Source organism: Achroia grisella, unplaced genomic scaffold (genome assembly GCF_030625045.1).
Source record: "Achroia grisella isolate CSIRO2021 unplaced genomic scaffold, CSIRO_AGI_Agris_v1 utg902, whole genome shotgun sequence".
NCBI classification, from domain to species: domain Eukaryota; kingdom Metazoa; phylum Arthropoda; class Insecta; order Lepidoptera; family Pyralidae; genus Achroia; species Achroia grisella.
The window spans coordinates 602,676-624,462 of record NW_026713060.1 but is presented as its reverse complement, the minus strand read 5'-3'; the positions used below and the strand labels follow the sequence as shown (position 1 = coordinate 624,462).

General features: G+C 31.9%; 1 protein-coding gene across 2 annotated transcripts in view; it reads right to left on the bottom strand.

Moving 5' to 3' along the window:
- Positions 1-441: 441 nt before the first annotated feature.
- The window catches only part of LOC131853482 (uncharacterized), a 191,373-nt gene continuing 170,027 nt past the window's right edge, over positions 442-21,787 (bottom strand). The window contains exons 1-3 of one of the 2 annotated variants that reach the window (XM_059204377.1): positions 8,780-8,852; positions 3,558-3,668; positions 442-3,141 (exon numbers count right to left, since the gene is read on the bottom strand). In XM_059204377.1, coding sequence (XP_059060360.1) covers positions 2,064-3,141; positions 3,558-3,668; positions 8,780-8,796 — 1,206 coding nt within the window. In that variant the 5' untranslated portion in view covers positions 8,797-8,852 and the 3' untranslated portion in view covers positions 442-2,063. Of the gene's footprint in view, positions 3,142-3,557; positions 3,669-8,779; positions 8,853-21,787 lie in introns of those variants that run through there. The other variant, XM_059204378.1, reaches the window with a different exon arrangement.

Here is a 21,787-nt window from a genome sequence, read left to right as displayed (position 1 = left end):
TGTTACTCAGTATTACATCAGCTAGCTGCCAAAAAAATCCCGTGAAAATTAATCCAGCCATTTCAGAGATTAGCCGGAACAAACAGACAGACAGACAGACTGACAAAAATTGTAAAAAATTTTGATGTATGTATCGTATTTATATTGATTTATGAAAAGCCTAATACAATATCAATAAGTAACGTGGGATATTATATTTAAAAAGGTAAAGATCTGTCGCAAACTCTTAGCACATTTTCAGACAGGTATTTGTTATTGTATCAATTTTTAAAGTATTTTTTACAGCTTTAGCCATATCATTATATTTTGTTGTCACTCTTTCACTGTTACTGTTCCTGTTTACATTACAAGTAATTAGCATTTTTTATCCATTGTTTCATAAATCTCACACATACTCCTATAATATATAGTTCTAAATAAAACTGCATAGTTTCAGGTAATCGTGTTTATTTCAATTGAATAATTGTTTTTTTTTTTATTACTATTATGTAATGATCATAGAGCACAATATTTTTATTTAAAATATAGATTTGAAGCCATTTCTTTCCTACTGCTGAGTATGATATGTGGGATAATTTGTATGGGACGTTGATATCATTTTATATTCACTTTTATTATAATATATTATTTATATAAAAGTCGATACACTATAATTTTGTGACAAAAGATGAAAATAGTTGAGGTTCTGAGTTCGAGTATTTTTCAAATTAACAAAATATTTTAACTGTACATAATTACGTAAACTCAATAGGGTGTACTAAATTAATTACTAAATTTATAATGAAGGTACAATAATAATATGATTACTTATTTATTATACACATGTCATATTGTTTAACAGTGACTAATTATAAATAATTTAATAACGATGGAAAAATGACAATATCTCTTGACTCAATAAAAATTCCACTGAAGTATATGGAATTTTTGAATCATTAAATTGAATTATTATTTACATGTACCTAACCATTATTTACCATGTTTCATTTAAAAAAGAAAAGCTTCTTTTTCATTTGTTATTGTTACAGTTATAGGTCATTAAACTATGTTTAGATTTGGCAATATTTCGTCCATTGTTTACAATCAACGTCCCATACAAAAACAATATATTTATTATTTGTGAAACATACAATATTATTCTTAATAAATTGGCACCGAGAAGAATACAATATGAACATTTCTCTATACATTTAGTTTTGCAATTTTTTTTAAATATTAAACACTAGCATATTTTTACAGCTGCAATGAATTGCTGAATTATAAGGAAAGAATAAAGATACTGTTCAGATTTTTCCTGTTCTTACATCACAGACCGACTTTATCAATTCCAATAAAGCGACTCGCGATTTCCAATCAACTTTCTTATATTAGTAAATGAAATACGTAAAATCAGTCGTGCACAAAAATTTTGTTATATTTCAAGCTTCTTCACCATTTTCTATTGAAATTAAATAAAATAATGATTGTTATATTATATAACTTTACTCGCGAAATATTAAGAATTATAAGAAATTAATATTTATTTTTTTAATAATGTAACTTCGATACACTGAAAAAATAGTCATTAATAAAATATTCCAATAGAAAATTGTGATGAGAATTAATTTTAAAAATCTACAATTTACGCTAGATTTATGTTGCAAACATATATTAATACATAATTATTAGAAATTTATTTACAATAGTCCAAGTATCAAGAATAGTGTATCAATAATAAATTTGCCTCATTCAGTAAAGCTGTTAGGTACAACCCTATTTAGTAAAGGTACTTAATATTTGTAACATTTAAAAGTAGACTTTCACTAAGAATTCCAGAGGTTTCATTTCGTTTGCAATTCAAAATCACAGTCGAATTCTCAGAATAATGAAACCCCGGATTAAATCCTAAAGACGTGCAACTGTTATAAACACATGGTTATCCTTAAATCGTGTTTTATCAAAGCTGTTGTGGAAACAAATAACAGCAAATTTCTCGCTACGTCGAACACGGCTAGGATCGTAAACTTTTCAACGTCGTGAAATTTCACACGTGAACTTAATTACAGGAACTCCGTTAAAGTTGTTCAGGCATAACTCTGGGCATGTTCCAGTGGTATACTCGACAACTTATTCCCTTTTTCTACCCAATTCTTTAATCTACCTCTCAATTCTTCTAAACTTTTCGACTTAGCTTTATTTATACGCTTATATTTCACGTCTTTAGGTTTTGTGACATTTCTGTGATTAGACATGACTCGATTATATGTCACCACAGGATTAGATCGTTGTTCTGGCTCACCCTCGTCGCTTTCGGCGTTTGAAGTGACCTCTTCATCGGAATCGTTGGCAGGAGTCATTCTTTTTGGCACATAACTGTACGACCACATGTCTTTACCACTCTTAGCTTTGAGATCTTTATCACTATCTATACTTTTAACTTCAGCTGTAAGAACAACGCTTCGCATTCGGAAGTTGTCTCGCCGTTGAGCAAGAAGACTAGTTTCTTTATACTTCTCTTCATCGGTTTTATTGGCGTCTTTAATATCTTTTTCTGTGCTACTTTGAGCACTTAAGCCTTTAGTAGAATCACCGTCAGCCTCTTCTTCCACACTGTACACAGTTTCCAATATTTCTGGTCTTCGCAAGAAACCATTTGATCGCCTGACAATATTGTACTTTAAATTGGGATCTATAGCATCCGAAATTGATCTAACTATTGTCACACTATCTGGATTGGTAGATCTAAACCTTGGTATGTGGGGTAGATTGCTGCAATCAGAGTCTACATCTTCCATAATAACAGCAGAGTCTGAGTCGTTCAAAGAATCGAAATCACCAGTAATATGAGTATCTTGGAGCAGTTCTCTGAAATCTGGAATTGCCTGAGTTGTTTCAATACCATTATCTAGAAGCTTAGCTTGCAGGGACTCGATTACCTTCTGTTGCTTCATAATGATTGTTTCTCTCAAGGCTAACATATTTGTTATCTCCTTTTGCTTGCGGACCAGACGCGACTCGAAGAGTAAGAGTTGACTGGAGAGGGATTTCAGTTGCTCAGCTTTCTCTCGCTGCAAACGACAGACAAGCTCCTCTTGAGTGCGATGCGCTCGACGCCATGTTAAGAGCTGATGTGCCTGCGCTCGATATTTCATACGGAGATCTCTGTAAAGACACAAATTCTAGAATGTAACACTTTTTTTCTTTTTCTGCCACTTCTCACGGATCTGTTTATAATTTATGTATTTTGGATATAATTTCTAATTCAAAATGAATAGTGATCTTTAAATATACTTAAAAATTTTATATATAAACAGTCATCCAAATATTTTCAATCAAATATATTTTATATAGAGTCATATGCAACTTCGCCATTTCTGCTTCCAGGCAAATTGCTTTCCAGAGTTTTTAGTTTGAAACGGGAGATAAAATTCTGAAGTTACATGATATGAAGCAGCAATCAACCTTCATTCACGAATTTTTTTAGTTTATATATTATTTAAGAAGTTATCTAATATAAATTAGGTATCTATTTTGTGTAATGTTTAAACTGAAAATTATAGTGATTATATAACTAATACCTTATGGTTCTCCTGGCTTCGTCTAACGTGTGAGCCTCTAATGGGTCCGTGAGCGAAGCCGCCAGAGACACGTCGGGTTCCGTGGGACTATTCAGAGCCGACTCGCTTCGGCTGTGAACAAAGAATATATCGGTTATTAAATCTCCGGGTAATTTCCTGCCCACAACGAGGTAAAGCTTGAAAACAATTGAATATTGCGTTACTTAACTATGTGTAAATACGTTTTGGTGGATGAAACTTTTTATGACATTTTTATAAAAAAAATTCTAATATAAATATAGATTATTATGGTTTTTTTTTTATATTTTTGGTATTGATCAAGATTTGTAATCATATCATATTCTATTCTTATTTATATATGAAACTTTATGCAGGTGTTTGGATATCTGTGACATTCCTTTATTTACGTGTTCATTGCATTTTTTATATTATAATAATATAGAAATTATTTAGGATAAACTAGTTGCATTGTTATAATGAGTTTTTTTATAATGGAACTGGAATGGCAAACAAGTTGATGCTCCACGTGATGGTAATTGGTGACCGTCGCCTATATCTGTACATCAACAGCAATACGGACTATTAACACGTGACCCGCCTGATACCCTTCAAGAGGACTGCACTATACAATAGGTTAGACTGAGGCAGAAGACTGGCGTCTTATCACCTTTTCTTTTGTCATTATTTATTAACTCCATTACTCTTGAACTTCATTCCTCCTACCACATCTATGCAGACGACCTACAAATATATTCAAGCGTCTTTAGATAATATCAGCTCTGCTATAAATATAATTAATGAAGATTTAGTAAGACCAATCTTTCGGATTGATCGTTAATCCCTCAAAAACCCAGGCCATTAACATCGATGCTCTTGATTAGATTAGGAGTTCTATTCCACGCATTGTTTTTCACGGAGAACCTATAGACTTTAGTGAAAATGTTAAGAACTTGGGGATTCAATTTGACCAAACACTTTCTTGGTCGGCTCAAATTGCTGAACTCAGTAAAAAGATTTTTGGTAAAGCGGAATTATTGATGCGGCTACGTAACTTCTTGCCATTTAACACCAAAATTACGCTGGCATACACCTTGTTCCTTCATGTCCTAGATTACGCAGATACGTGTTATTTGAACCTCACCGATAGCCAATTGACCAAGCTTGAGCGCGTTCAAAATATTTGCATTAGGTTTATATTCGGATTACGTAAATATGACCGCGTATCATAATTCCGTTCTCAGCTCAAGTGGCTCCCAATTCATCTTCGTCGTGACTGGCACATTCTCTGTTTACTCTACTCTATCCTTTTTAATCCTGTTACTCCGCCTTATCTTAAAGAACGCTTTATAATTCTCGGTGAGGTGCAGAACTGTGGTTTGCGCAGTGCAAATAACCTTCGGCTGAAGACTCCCACTTATACATCTAGCTATTACACAAAATCCTTCACTATTCAGGCTGTGCGGCTGTGGAACTCAATTCCGCCCTCGATACGTAATGCTGTCATCAGGTTCTTTTAACAATTTAGTCAAATCCTACTTTCTGTCTTTGTAAATAGGTTTCCTTCTTCTACACTGTGTTATCTGTGACATTTTATCTAGTATGTTGTTTTTTTTTCTTGTATATATGTATAATATTTGATTATGTATAATTATTTAATGTATATTATATTACATATGAATTCGTATGTATAAATTTGTGTATTATATGTACTTAATTTCTTTAAACCCATTTCTGTGTATGTACGCTGATATATATTTTATTTACATAAGTGTCTACAATTTTATATTTCTACTAATGCGCCACCTACTTTATTTTTTGTACTATAACAATACTCTCTGTCCAAAGGTTGTCTGTAAGAGATTGCATTAGCGATCAGACCGCCTTTTGTACTTAGTTTTATTTTTTATGTTTTTAATTTTGTTCCTGTCCTTTAATGTTGGTGCAATAAAGTGTTATAAATAAAATAAAAAAACTTCAATAATTTTAATTCGGTATTCATTAAAGTCCTGTATAATGACAATACTTAATGGTCTCGGTAGTCTAGCGGTTTAGCACACCGCCTTACTATCGATGGTCGCGGGTTCCATTCCTCGCACGGTACAAACATTTTTATTCATGAGTATGACTGCTTGTATCAGTCTGGCTATTTTCCATTTACATTATATACTAGCTGTAACAACTTCATCCGTGTGGAATTTAACTTTATTTTTCTAAAATAAAAGGAGCCTAAGTTACTCCTTATTACATCAGCTACCTGCCAATAAAAGTCACGTCATAATCGGTGTAGCCATTTCAGAGATTAGCCGGAACAAACAGACAGACAAATTTTTTTTTTAATGTTGTTACGGTGTACGTAACGTATTTATATTCATATGTATGTAGTAAAAACGGTTATTTCAATAGTACAAACAGACACTCCAATTTTATTTAGATGTATAATTGTATTTATTTAAAAAAAAATCTATGTATTTGTCAGTTTTCTACCCATAATACAAGCTTGGGAACTAGACGACGCTGTATGTATTGTTCTGAGATATTAATTAACCTATATAATTATACTTTATTACAGTTGTAAGAAAAAATGATATGGCCAGCCTTAATTCAATTCTACAGAGGAATACCTTAACGAATTGCCTTATTAACTTTATCCCCGGAGACTCTGTTAAGCTCATGTAGTTTGCACAGAAAAAGGCCCACTTTGATCCCCTTAGCGTAATTGCGTCGTGGTCAGGTTACCACGATCCAATTTCGTCGAAAAATAGTTCTTTACCGTCCTACTCTAGTTGGCTAGATTTATTATAACCGCTTTATAATTACTACGGCAGATATTAAAACAAATTTATAATTAGAGGTGACCTGACTTCTGCTTTGAGCTAAAAGATTGCTAACTTAAGTTTGGTAAATACCATATTTACCATAAAATTATTCGTGTTAAAACACGATTGTCCATATTATGTGTACTAATATGAACTTCCTGCCGAGGTTTTCCCACGAGACTACAGCATGGGGTTTTTCAAGAAGGGTATATTAAGGTTTCTTAAGGGTCGGCAACGCGCATGTGACACCCCTGGTGTTTCAGGCGTTCATAGGCTACGGTAACCATTTACCATCAGATGGGCCGTATGCTTGATTGCCACCATCGTGGTATAAAAAAAAACTAAACACGAAAATTTTTGAAAATGAAAAAGAAAGAAAAGTAACTGAAGAGTACAGGAACAAAAGAAAACATAAACCAAAAGGATGTCACTACAAAGAAAGAGATAGATATTACATTAAAAAAAGTATAAATGTAAGAAATAGCCAGATAGATTAGCAAACACACTTTTGCCTTTGGTGTAAAGATAAAAGATAAAAAGTAAGTATTATATAAAATATATAATATGTATATAAAATATGACGCAATAAAGAAAGCAGTACATAATCGATCACCAGCATGAGTAACCGATTTATATAAATTGTTACATTTCCTAAAATATTATATTTTTCAGCACATTTAACAATGTATGGTGTTAATATTACCACCTTTTTGTCTTCAGTTTATATCTTACACAAAAATAAAGTTCTACTGTTAGGACTAAATTTATCAGAGATAAGGCAGGACGCAATGTTATTGCATCCTGCCGAGTATGATTCAAATATTAGGTATTCTGTAAAATGAGGGTATTTATAAAAATAAATCTTATTTCATTGTATATCAGTCAGATGACTGATAAGACTGACAGGAGATAAAAGGATTTGTATATCTTCTAGAATCATATATGTACCATTGCCGTTACTCCGTGCTAGGGTTGTGACAATCCGTTTAAAATCCGAGTTTTAGTAACTCGATTATTTTGTTTCAATTTATTTTACTGGATTTTTAAAATTGAGCTCCTTATCTATTTATTAAATAGGTTATGTTTGTTTGTTTGTAATACTTTATTGTACAATATTATTATAAATAAAAGGATACAATTGACTTAAAAAAAAAAATGCGATTCTTCCAGTCAACCTTTGAGTTACTGAGAGGAATTGTGGAGTGGTGGAAATAGGTACAATAAATAATACGCGTCACAATGCAAATGCATTGTATAAAAGATAAGCAAAACTATATAAATTAATTTAGTATAAATAATAAGAATATAACTTACGGATTTAATAAAATAATAAATAAAATAAAATAAATGTTATGTTTTCTTGTTATTTTCTTTTAGATCACCACTAGGTATTTTTTTGACATTAGTTAGTTTAATTATTGTGTGTGAAAAATAATAATTTATTAATCGATTCGATTACAACCATTTGTATTCTGCTAATTCTGACGATAAATAATCGATTACTTTTCGCATCCCTACTCTATACCCGCGAGCTATAATTTTACACTCATCTGTGCAGTTCCTGGATCGGCCGAGGGTTATGTGATTACAGTGCCTTTGAGTTACGGTAATCTTCGTGAACTTCATGTGATAGCATGACTGATATTAACTATGGGTACTGTACTGTACTGTACAGTATTATTATTGACGGCCTCGGTGGTCTAGCGGTAACACACCACCGTACTCCGAGGGTCGCGGGTTCGTTTCCTCGAAACATACATTTTTATTCATTAATATGATTTTGTATGGTCTAGATGTTTTCTCCGTATGTTATGAATGTATATATCTTTTAGTACCCATAAGACAAGTTCTACTTAGCTTAGAACTAGATGGCGCTATGTGAGTTGTCCCGAGATAATATTATTTTTATTATATTACAGTATGTACTATAAGTTGTTCACGCGACTTCGTGCGCGTACACATTTGTTGATCTATTGGTGTTATAAATAACAATCCATATGACGCCATCAATTCATCGTTGCCTTGCCTTTATCACATTATGTTCAACGTTCCATTTTCAAAATTAATATTTTTATTTTTATAATAATATTTAATAGACATGAGATCGCTAAAACAACATTTTTAGAATTTGACGATTTCCGCATTGCACAAGGTTTCATTATGTTATAGGTAAATTATTGTTAGAGACATCTTGTTTAGTTCAATTAATTATTAACAATAAGTTTGTCATGTAAGATAAGTAAAAACTGGGAATTTTATATTAAAAAAATCCCTTAGAAAATGGTGTCTAAGATTCCCACAAACAAAATGAATATATAAATAGATATTGGATAAAAATTTATGTCACCAATTCAGAGCCTCGGATTGCACAAACTATATTACAATAATTTATGTCATTTAACTCACCAGTGTTGAGATTCCATGTTTCATTATAAAACATTAGTATTTCTCAAATATAACCTTGGCGTTCAGTTAATAATACGATTTCACTCACAAGTCACAATTATGTAGATACATTGTTATTAACATTTCGATTCTTATATTTCCTCAACTATAAACTATTTACCAATAAAATACTATTACTTTACATAATAGTCTATTTTTAAACAATATATTTTATATGATCACACAACGTCACTTTTATTGAGAGTTATTTTTCTGAATACTATCTTATTATTTTGAACCTTATTTTAAGAGCACTGTAAACTAAATTCAAGTATCATTTATCGTTTTATTGCTAACACTATCTTCACTTATAAACTTTATAAATCACTCGCATAGTTTGAACTGACTTTGGAACTTATAATAAGAAAATACTAAGTCGCAAATTGAAAATTGAATTATTTTAATTGCAGACTTTAGATACGATCGAATCGTGGCGTTACTTTAAACAAAAGTACAGGATACCCGATCCTACACCGCGCTGGGAAGTGAGCCATTCAATATGAGCCGCTCCTTCCCCTGCTGACCAGGAGAGGTGCGGTTGATGCGGTCGACTGCGCCGGCGCAGGTGGTCACCGTTTCCGTGGGCATCTGGCGTGATGAGAAAGAAAGGGGAATACTGTTGTTTTTAATGCTTGAATATATACTTAAATATGAACGTAAATTACAAGCGATTTCGAAGTTAAGCTTCGAAACACGAGATATGAAAGTGATATATATATAGGATATTGATCTATTGTAAGTTTTATACGAATTTGAAGCCTCTGGAGTCTAATTGCTTAAAAATGTTCGTCCAATCGTATATACCAATAGGGTTCACAAACTGACATAAAAAAGAGGTATCAAAATAATACTAATATATAAGATACTAATATAAAAGAACAAACACATATTATAAAAAGTTACCTTATGCAGTCTATCTGGATGTTCTTAATAATTTCAAAAATTACTGAACAAATTTTAATCCATCAACAGAGTGATAGCAAAAAAAATATGATTTTATGTAAATTAATTGAAATAGACTCTCTAATTACTACTTTTTTTAATTAGTTTAACTGCAAATTGAAAAAAAAATGTTAGTTTCATAATTCATCATCATCATCATCATCGCAGCCCGGAAGATGTTCACTGCTGGACATAGGCCTCCCCCGAAGATCTCCATAATTATTACATAAATATTTAAAATTTAGTACGCATAAGTGCCTTGTCGATTCAAGACATATAAAACTCTGCCAGTACCTAAATAATTATGAAAATATAAAGATCTAGTAAATAGAAGAAAATAAATAAACGAGGAAACTTGCTGAGCAGATACCTTCACGTCAAAAGCTTTGAAATAGGAAGCTGCACGACTGAAAAGCTTTGAAGGCTTCGCTACGTTAACATAACCACATCGCGTACTAATTAGCTTCGAGTTACTTTGAGTCAAACGTTTCAATATGTGTGTAAATGGAAATCGAATAATTTAACGGTAGTTAGTTAGTGTTACTACGGTCTGTATATTTTTGCATACAAATTGTGTCGTAGGATCGGTCCAAAATTAGTAACTTTGAGGAATAGCTACGGTTATAAATAGTATGACTCCTTAAGCCTTAAATAATTTTGAGATAACAAGTTTGAAAGAAAGTTATTTCGTATGGTGTTATGTACAAATATAATTGACCCCCCGCTGTTACCATCATCCATATCTTTCTCAAAAATAAATAGTCAATCTTTAAATTGACACAGATAAATAAATAGTTTATAGATACATACAAGTTATTCTCAAACTTTAGCTTTAGCAATAGTCTCTAATCTTCTACCTCATACATCTATATCTAGTATGTTCAAATTCAAATTCAAATTCAAAATAACTTTATTCATGTAGGTCTATTACAGACTCTTATGATATGTCAAATCTACCGTCAGTTCGGAATGATATCGAGATGAGAAGAACTGACAAGAAACTATTATATATATATATATATATATATATATATATTTGTTTTTATATATATTCTCAATTTCAATTAAGTATATAAATTAGTATGTGATTCAGATTGTATTACTGAAATTTACGATTAAATTTGCTCAGAACCTATAATATAATTAGTCCTTTCTGTATTAGAAACATTTCGGGTAACTGATATAACGAGATTCCAAATATTGTTTCTATATTGCGAAGCCTTTCGCATAATTTAAGAGAACAACAAGTTCCAAGAAGTTTTGGTAAACATTAAATTTATTAAGCCAATTACTCTTAAGTAGTACTTAAGCGGAAGCCAAAAGTTTTTATATCTAGATTATTATGTATCTTAGTGGTTCACTTGAGCGGGTTGTAGAATATATGTTTGTACATAATATTAAAGAAGTTAATATTTACAGAAGTCGTCCTATCTGGCTTTTCTTTTGGGTGGCAACATTAAACACCATAATTAATTTTAAACTTTCGTGTGAGAGATGTAAATACCTTTATTTGCCATAAAATTATTCGTGTTAATACCCGGTTCATAATTTAAATAATTAAAAACAATATCCTGAAATCAAAACTCAGACTCACATATCGTTCTTTTATTAATACAGAAACCACTAAAATACACTTTACTTCAACAGTGCTTATAATTAAGTTACTTTGAATAAAACACATTTCTATTCATACAATACACATATAATGCACACACAGCAAGTAAATGACGATAAGCTTCAGTTAATACCTTATTTGATTGTCTTTTTGTAATTTACAATTCCAATAATAGTGAATTGTAAGAGGTGGGAACAGGTACCTAAAATACAAGTTTCTACTTAATGTAGGTGCCAGGGAACAATTTAAATTGTAAATATTGGATACAAAATAAAAGTTATTAATTTTATTTGACATACATATTTTTTTATTACTGTTCAGTTTGTTCAGAATTAAGATTAGGAATAGATAGGTGAAATTTCGTTGCGTATTTAAAAAAGTTTAGACTAGACATCGACTTAACTACATATTTCAGACTCAAACATTTCAATGTTCTTGTTAAACAATAAAAACTAATTAATACATAAAATGTAACTTCAAAATACAACAACTATTCGTAGTAGCTGTAAGGTATTTTATTACTCATTAATTAAATTCTCGACTTTAATATTCTGTGTATACGTATGTATGTTGTTTGAATACTTAAATTTACTAGCAATGGTTTTGTAAAACAAATTATCTAATTTACGATATTCTGTTGTTTATTCATAATATCAAAGTGCTCTAAATGACTCGCTATATGTATATGTATTTTCTTGTATCCAACGCTAGCAACGACTTGAAAGGCTAATCTAAGCAGACAATAGCTTGCGGGCAACTTGAATGCACATTGTACATTGTACAAACGAACCAAGGGGTGGCTTTGCGAGGGATTGGTTTGTTTAAAGTTACCATATTACAAACAACGGAGATTTTAGATTACAATTAATAGTTTTAAAAACAATATATATGTTTTTTACGCAAGTATATTCAAAGGCCGTCAAGTAGGTTGCTTTGTATGCTTTCACTTGGGTGAGAGATGGCAGTGACATTACCACATATAGATGCCTGACAATTCCTTCGGAATGGCAAAGCATGAAGTACATATGTGACTAAAATATCTTGACTGATGAATAAATGATTTTTGATTCGATTTCATACAAAAATAAATTACTACAAAATGTTTAGTTCAAATAATATTAGTACATAGAGTAATAGATACATAAAAAATGCTTCTCGAGTTTTTCAATGAATTCTTTTGTTCCATCCTTTTTATTATCTCCCTTTACTGTGTTCCACGATGTCAGAACGCGAATTCAATAACTTCTAATATTTCAATTATATTTCCGTTCGACTGATTTAAAAGGTTTCTGGCAGCCATTTGTTCTTTCAATCAAAAATACAATCTTGACTAAATGCGTTACACCGTTCGCTAAGTAAAAAATAAGAATACATATGTTCATGACAGTAATTCAAATTGGAAATAGAAATAGAAATAATCTTTATTCAAATAAACTCATTACAAGCACTTTTGAATAGTCATATTTTGATTATACCACTCATTCGGAATGCAGATTCATCACAAGAAGAATGAGCAAGAAACTTGTGTGTTGCTCTTTTTAATAGATGTTTTTTTATATAAATAATTACAGTATAACAAGTAAGAGGCATGCGACAATCAACATAGAAATCGCTACGCACTCATTATTAGTGTAATCAGATAACATTGTCAGTGCTATGGATTTAAAGTTTTTCTATAAAAACATTATTATCGTTAACGAATTCATCAATTTTATAGTAAGCTTTTTTGCAAAAGAACTATTTTATTTGATATTTAAATCTTTTTTCTGGCAGATTTATAACAGACTCTGGTATTTTATTGTAAAATTGGGATAGCTAGAACCATTTTTCGAATGTTACTATTGTGGATGATAGCTTTTCATGGTGAATTATATATTTTTAATATGTAAGTGACATGTTTACCAAAGTGACATATCACCTGAAAGACTTTTGTAACGGGATACAGTTACAAGTTTCCTAAAGACATTTACACCACGGACTTTCCATCGCCATGGCATACTCGTGGAATCTCTTATGCGTTCATATTACTCAGGAATGGGTACTAAAATTGCCACTGCTATAATTTATATCTTCAAATAGGAACACAGCAGGACAATTCATAGAACGTCTTCCAGTCCCAAGCAAATCAGAATTTGTGTTATGGGTTCTAGACAACTGTATATAATACATTTTTTGTGAATACATATAAAACACCCAGACCGATACTGACAATCATATTCATGAATAAATTTTGTGCCGTGCGTGGAATCGAACTCGTGATCTTCGGGATTAAGGCGGCGTGCTAAAACGCTAGACCACCGAAGACGTCGAAATAGAATAAGAGAGAGACTACTTTGTACCTATGCAGTCGACTTTTTACACACCATATCGTACGCAAATTTATGTTTGGTTATTAATTTCAATGAATATACAAATAAAAATAGTGTTAAGTAAAACCCTCAGAAATAGGCGAAGCAGACCCACGGATACAACTATGTACAAAGCCTCGTTGGTTTTAATTTACAAAACACCTAAGTACAGTTGACTAAAATACAGCGATTCAAACATACGGCAGAAATGGGCGAGACTGGTACTTCACGCATACGACTGTACAAAGCCTTTCGCTTATAAATTTGTTTTTCATTAATTTATCATAACACTTAAGTACAAATGTCTTTAAGTACAGTGATACGTAAAAAAGCAACGTTAACTTTCAAGTTGCCAGCGTTACGACCTGTTTTATAGAATAACTTATTTGCCTTTATTAGGGTCGATAAAAACTTGATCGCGTACTCCCCAGTGATACAGTCAGCTCTTTACATCGTAAAAGTATGATGGGATTGGTAATGTTATTAGCATTTATGACTTGTAAACTGTTACAAATTGAATACTTATTTACAACTTTTCACATCTTTACTCGAAATGTAAAAACTTTTATGATGTAAAAAATTTTAATGTATCTTATATATAAAATTCTCGTGTCACAGTTTTCGTTCCCATACTCCTCCGAAACGGCTTAACCGATTCTCATGAAATTTTGTGAGCGTATTGAGTTGGTCTGAGAATCGGCCAACATCTATTTTTCATCCCCCTAAATGTTAGGGGTAGTCCACCCCTAAATATTTTTTTTTATTTTAAGGCAAAACACCGTTTGCCGGGACAGCTAGTATATATATAGATATTTGACTGACTGACATCGAAGGTCGCGGGTTCGATTCCTCAGATAACACAAACATTACAAATGTTTGTGTTGTCTGGTTTCACGAGTATGATTGTTTGTCTGGGTGTTCGGTATGTAATAATATGTATTTATAAAAAAATATATATATCTACGTATTAATCAGTTATTTAGTACGCATGCCCTAATTTTATACAAATAGCCTGCCATGCCCTAATTATATATTTATATATTGTAAAGTTATTAATTTTTTTTTATTCTAATCGTAAATCGATTTCAATTTTTTATTCGATTCTGTTTATCCAAGTCAAATATCCTGTTTATGAAATTGTTGTATTTTATAGACATCATTTTGGACCAAGTGATCTAAAAACAAGCTAAAAAAAGACAAAGGAATCGAATAAGTAGGGTTGTTTTAAAATTATCGATTATTATGTTAACAAAAATAATCGATTTTTTCTACCATTCGCATCGTTACATATTCTTATATAACGTTCGATGAGCATCTCGAATTACTTTTAACAGCTCGTAGCCTCGAACATTTATAACCCGGATGAAGCCTTATGAGGCCCGGTACATTCGACGCGGCTGCCACTTTCCCCGCTTGAATTATGCATGCTGCCAAGGACACGCGCTGTACTGCTCAACTGGTACATGAAAATCCAATATGTCTGAATCCAAGATGGCGGGGGTAAAGTTTGTTTAATGTCGTTATATTCGCGACAACGTTAAGTACAATAATTTTATTTAAATAGATATAATAATTTTTCTAAGATGAAATATTTTTTTCTTGAAACGCCTACTAATAAGTATACGAGGATAGAATCGTAAATATTTTAAACTGTCAGCTGTTCAAAGGAATTGGTGTGAGTTAGAGATATCCTAGATTTTGTATTCTTTTTTATTTATTTACGAAACGCGACTGGCTGATAAAAAAAATATTATATAACAAGAAGACAAACTTATTTAAAAATAAATGATACAAAATTCCTTCCAAAGTTGAGTTTTTTTGTTTATACTTTTAATTTGTAAAGTTGTTAAATTGCATGTATTAATAAAACTAATATTACTAATGTAATATTGTTTGATGATATATATATCTGTAACGCTGCCAATTAAAATTAAACCTAACATAGGTTTAATAGTATATATATTAAATTAAATTATTATAGGTATAATTTTATTTGGTAGCGGAATAATTCCAAACTTTCTTAGAGTAAAATAGAATAGAATAGAAAATCATTTATTCAAATAAACTTAATTTAAGCACTTTTGAATAGTCATAATATTTTTAATCAACCCCTCATTAGGAAAGCTCTCTCATCACAAGAAGAACGAGCAAGAAACTTGTGTGTTGCTCTTTTAAATAATCCTTGTAAGTTTACATTTACAAGTCGAAACGTGTGAATACAAACTACCAATCAGCACAAATTTTTTTGGGTCAAATATAAATATACAATAAGATTAAATCAGTCGTAATGATAAGAGCAGACCAGTCCCTACAAGCAGCACTCGTTCACGAGTATAACGGATGAGCCAGCCATCACTGCGCTCGACCATATTTTAGGGAGCCCAAATGTATGACATCTTAGTCCTGGAATGGCAACGCATGAATGTTAGCACAGATGTCCATGGAACGTGATGTCTGTAGTCCTGTTCACGTATATAGGCGACAGTTACCACTTACCACCGGGTGGGCCGTTAGCTTCTTTGCCATTCTAGTTTCTTAAGGAAAAAAGGGAACGTTTCTTGTTTAATGAATATGTAGACTTAAATCAATAATGTTAAAAAAACTGATTCTGATTATTTACTGGTATGGTGACATAAATAATATAAAATAGAAATAGTTAATAAATTCTTTATTCAAATAAACTCAAAACAAACACATTTGAATAGTCATATTTTTTTAAACTATCACTCATTCCAAACCCATACGCATCACAAGAAACTTGTGTGTTGTTATTTTAAATAAATGTTGTTATAAATAAATACATAGTAACAAGTAAGAGGCATGCGATAATCAACATAGAACCCGCTACGCACTCGTTCTTAGTGCAATCAGATAATATTGTAACGTAATGGCATTTGTTTAGCTAAGTAACCTGGGTGCGTAGACAGTATTAGACATTTTAAAAGATGATGCGATAAACCTAGAATATTCCCAATCTAAAATGGAATTTTCTACATAATTAATCTTCTGCAATCCCCTTACTATGTATACGAGTATGAGCTTTCATTTCCTCCATTTTAATATGCTCCATATAAGCTTCATATTACATCGTTTCACTCACGAGATGACTCGGAGCAATTCCCTCCCCGTATAGGACTTATAGCTTAATACAAGATCATATAAATATATGTACTCACACATATGCAGCATTATTTAGAATTTTGTAGTAAAATTACAAAGATATTCAGTATACTTCAAAATTCTGTTTCATTTCTATTTGTATGTACGTACATTCTATCAACTTATTTATCTTCACGCCAGATCTCTTACGGGGTAATCAGAGAGAACCGAGTTGGACAAAAACATGATCAATTTAATCATTACAGGTTAGCCTGATCTTCTCCATGATGATAAAGGAATGGTGCACGCGCCTGCGCCAACGGTTTACGCTGGCGGGGCACTAGTGGAGGATGATGAGATGAGTATGATGTAAGCTCAGTTAGTCCATCATGGCAAAATAATCAGGAATTTATCATGTTTCCAGGTCGAACCGCGTGGTGGTTTACCTGACATGTTACTATGGTATTGCTAGCAATGTGGTTATAAGTTCACATTAATAACAATCTCCTTCCTCTCAGAAAACATTCTATGCAATTATATTACGTAGACTAAAAAAAATAACCACGAGATTGTTATTAATGTGTAGGGTAGTTTTTTTTCACAAACACATATCTATCTCGGATATGAACTTCTAGGCCTTCTACTATGTCCAAAGGTAGTTCTATATACCTTCGAACAACGCTGAAGTTATAGCAATTATTATAATACAAAGTACATTATTTATTTATTTATTTAACTTCAATGCACAAATATAATGTGTACATATGGCAAACTTAACACATTACGCTCCTATGCAGGGAATGTGACACGCCATTATATGCGCTATATACAGTAAACATCAGTGACACAATTATTTCGATTACATATTATTATGCGCAGGCGCAACGTTGCGTCATCATTAGGGTGACTACACTTGCGAGTAGCTTACTTACGATCACGAAAGTGGCAATCAAGCATACGGCCCATCTGATGGCAAATGGTTAACATGTTAATAACCCTTAAGAAATCTTAACATATCCTTCTTGAAAAATTCCATGCAGTTTTTTTTATGGTTTACACTAGCGAGGTACCAGTGGAGGATGATAGGATGAGCACGAGGTTAGGTCAGTTGGCCCATCGTGACAAATTTACCGGGAATGTAATACGATAGTTTCCAGGGGGAACCGCTTGGAAGTAAACCTAATATAAATACTTATATATTTTTTGTAAATACAAACATAATATACATAGAAAACATCCAGATCGAGATGAACAATAATACTGATAAATACAAATGTACATTTTTAATATTATCATTGATTATTAAACCATCTCCTTTAATATCTTACTAATATTATAAACGCGAAAGTTTATGAATATGGATTGATGTTAATCTTTCTTCTTGTTAAGTTACAACCAAATTATTCGCACTGTACAAACATAAATACAAATTATTTACTGTGTGAGGAATTGGAACCGCGAACATTGGAAGTAAACTGCTAGACTACCTAAGTCGTCAATTGACATGGCAAAACAGCTGACGTGATATTAGAAAGCGCAAACAAACCCAAGAAAGCATAGTGGCAAATAAATAATTCTGGTGAAATAGCCACGAGAGGGCTACCTAGACTTCATGCCAATTCCATAAATCCCCACTGGTGCCAGAGTATACCGTTAGCATAAACGGGCGCACCATTCCATTATCATTAATAAAAAGCCACTGCATCTAGTATAATTATATCATATCATTAATCTCTACTTTTCAGTACCTCCACAAGCTATCACTCGACGAATATAAGTTTATTAAAACTTAATTTAATTTTCGTTATACCACGCTGCAATCCATTTAACTTTTACAGAAGCAGTACTGGTTGTGGTCATATTAATAATGAAATATGATGTGTTCAACGAATGCAAATAAGAAATCCGTTATTCTAATAGGTGTATATTGTTGTATAAAAAATTAGATCTGATAAAATTATACTCATCATTTCTATTTACTTAATAATAATATCTATATCGTTATGTTTTATTATTATTTAAATATTATAAAATCCTGACGTCTGTTTGTCTGTTTATGTTAAGATTTCACGTAAAAACAGCTGGAGGAATTATGATCAAATTATAACAGATATACTCTTCCGCATTTTATATACATTTTACATATAAACTTCTTTTAATATATTACTAATATTATAAACGCGAAAGTTTGTAAGCATGGATGGATAGACATATGTTTGTTTCTCTTTCACGCAAAAACTACTGAACAGATTTTGATGAAAGTTTATAGTAATATAGATTATACATCAGCATAACACATAGGCTATAAATTTCATACGGATGGAATAGCGGGAACAGTTAACAAGTTATATAACTCGTATTGCTATCCCAAGCTAAAACACTAAAATGTCGAGTAAATTTATTTAAATTATTGCACATGTCGATATGTACCCAAATAACTACAAAAACAGTAAACACATTAAATATAACGGAAAATACGCAAATACATGTGAATAATAAAATGCCAAGTTTATTATTACGATCATATAAACTCAATCGTATTCGATTGAATTGAGAAACGGTAAAGACACTATATATGTTTGTTATTACCCATATTCACATGATTACGCGCAGTTTTAAAAGCAATAAGTAGCATTCAGTGAACTGAAAAGGATACCTGAATGTCTTATCGAAACAAAATCATTGCCATATCGAAATAAAAACATGTAAAGAAGAAATATGTTCATTGATAACTTTTAAGTAATTTTTATATAGCACGCGACTCGTGTTACTTTTACCACCTCTATCCTTTTTAACCTGAGGTAAACTGTAAAAAGTCGCCTGCATTCTCACCTATTTCAGCCGCCAAGCAGCTTGCTTTCTAAGCTGTTTCAATTGTAGTGTGCGATTAGGCAGTGCTTATGCTCTCATTCTTCTGCGAATAGCAGTATGAGAAGCTGACATTTTAGTACTCTGCAATGGCAACACATAAATGGTATCATGGATATCACATTGTAGCCGTGTTTATACATATAGGCAACAGTTACCGAATACCATCAGGTGAGCCGTAAGTGTGTTTACAATTCCAATAACTTAAAAAATCTGCAGCAAAGAAATCTAACACTGGCCAGACAGACTAGCCTATAAAAATCTAAAAAAAAAGAGAAGAGTGACAAAGAAAAAAAGTAAAATCTGGATTTTTATTTTTTTCTTATTCTCTTTTATTGTGTAGTTCATTTTTCCAATATAGGAATATATCTGGTCTGGATGGTGAAACACCTAGATCATATATAACACTAGTCCATTAAAATAGTCCAGTCAGGTTCTAGAATTGAGCAGGGCTTGTTTTTGTAGTTTCTAGTTGTGTTTGTTTTTAAGTTTCTATGTTAATTTGTCTTTTATTTGTGGCCAATTCATTTTGAGCTCTAGCTACTGAATGTACCGAGCATAAAATGCGGTTAATTAACCGTTAATAACGAAAAATGAATTAGTAACCGGTTGGTTAAAATCGTTAATAACCGGCTTCGCATCTAGAGACAGGATCACAGACGACTTTGTACAAAGTCAAATATCCTTTTTTAAAAAATCCTTCGTGTGGGTTGTTAGCTTATTTGCCTTTATAATTAAATAAAAGTATCACCGCGCGGCGAAATTCGTGTACACGCCTGGCGAAAGTGACTGTTATTTGCTCGTCCTATTATTCTTTTCATATTATATAGTCATAAACCATGACTGGTTGAGGTCCCCATAAATAACTGCCTGCTTATGATTCTCAGTGCGCGATGTTTTGAATCCATGTATAAAACGGAATGTCCATAAAAGTTACGGTATTGTGGTCACTTAATGTGTATTTACTGGTCCTACTAGCCTATAAAATAAATAAGTAGGTAAGTGTGTGTCAGTGTTACTAAATTGGGGTTCCCCCTTAAATTTAGGGTGAAACTTGGGTCGCATTGTAGGGGACAATTGAAGTTATAACCCACAACTTCAATTATCCCTTTTCGGCACGTTCAGTAGGCCAAAAAATAAGAACTCATGCCTAAAGTACGCTAAAACAAATAAGAATTGTGAAACAAGAGACTTTAAAAAAATAACAGCCGAGTTTCTTGTCAGTTCTTCTTGGTTCAAAAACACTCCGAACTGACGGGAAATTTGACATTTTGTCATAAGAGTATAAAGAAGTATACTTATTCCTATAGGAATAAAGATATTTTAATTCTGATTTAAAAAAAAAAAATAAGTTAACGAAGAGTAACAGTAAACGACTGTTAATATATACTACGAGGATTTACCTACAATACCTTAATTTACGTTACAATGGTATATTATATTACTTTAACATGATCATTAATTCTTACAAGAACATGATCAATTAAAATCATTCAACAAACACAAGAAATTGTTGCATTTTGTTTATCTTTTCTTATATTTGCACAGCCAACAATCATTCTCTGCACCACCTATGGTTGACTGGTAGATAATGCCGCATGGTATTAAGTCCGCCTAATGTACTGTACTATATACTGAATTGTGTGCATTGAAGTTAAATAAATAAATCTTATATATAAAGTTCTCGTGTCACAGTTTTCGTTCCCATACTCCTTCGAAACGGCTTGACCGATTCTCATGAAATTTTGTGAGCGTATTGAGTAGGTCTGAGAATCGGCCAACATCTATTTTTCATCCCCCTAAATGTTAGGCGTAGGCCACTCCTAATTTTTTTTTTTTTATTTTTCAGACAAAATTTTTAGTTTCTATTTTTTTATGATACAACATACAAAAATACATACAATCCTAAATTTTCACCCTTCTATCATCAACACCTATTTTTTTATAGCGTTATTATTTATTGCCGGGACAGCTAATAAAATATATATTTTGATGCCGCAGGTTGTTAGGCGTGATAAATTTTCATTGTGTTCAACATATACCATTTCGACTATTATTCTAAATACGATAGTCAGATTGTCGACTATTGATATTGCA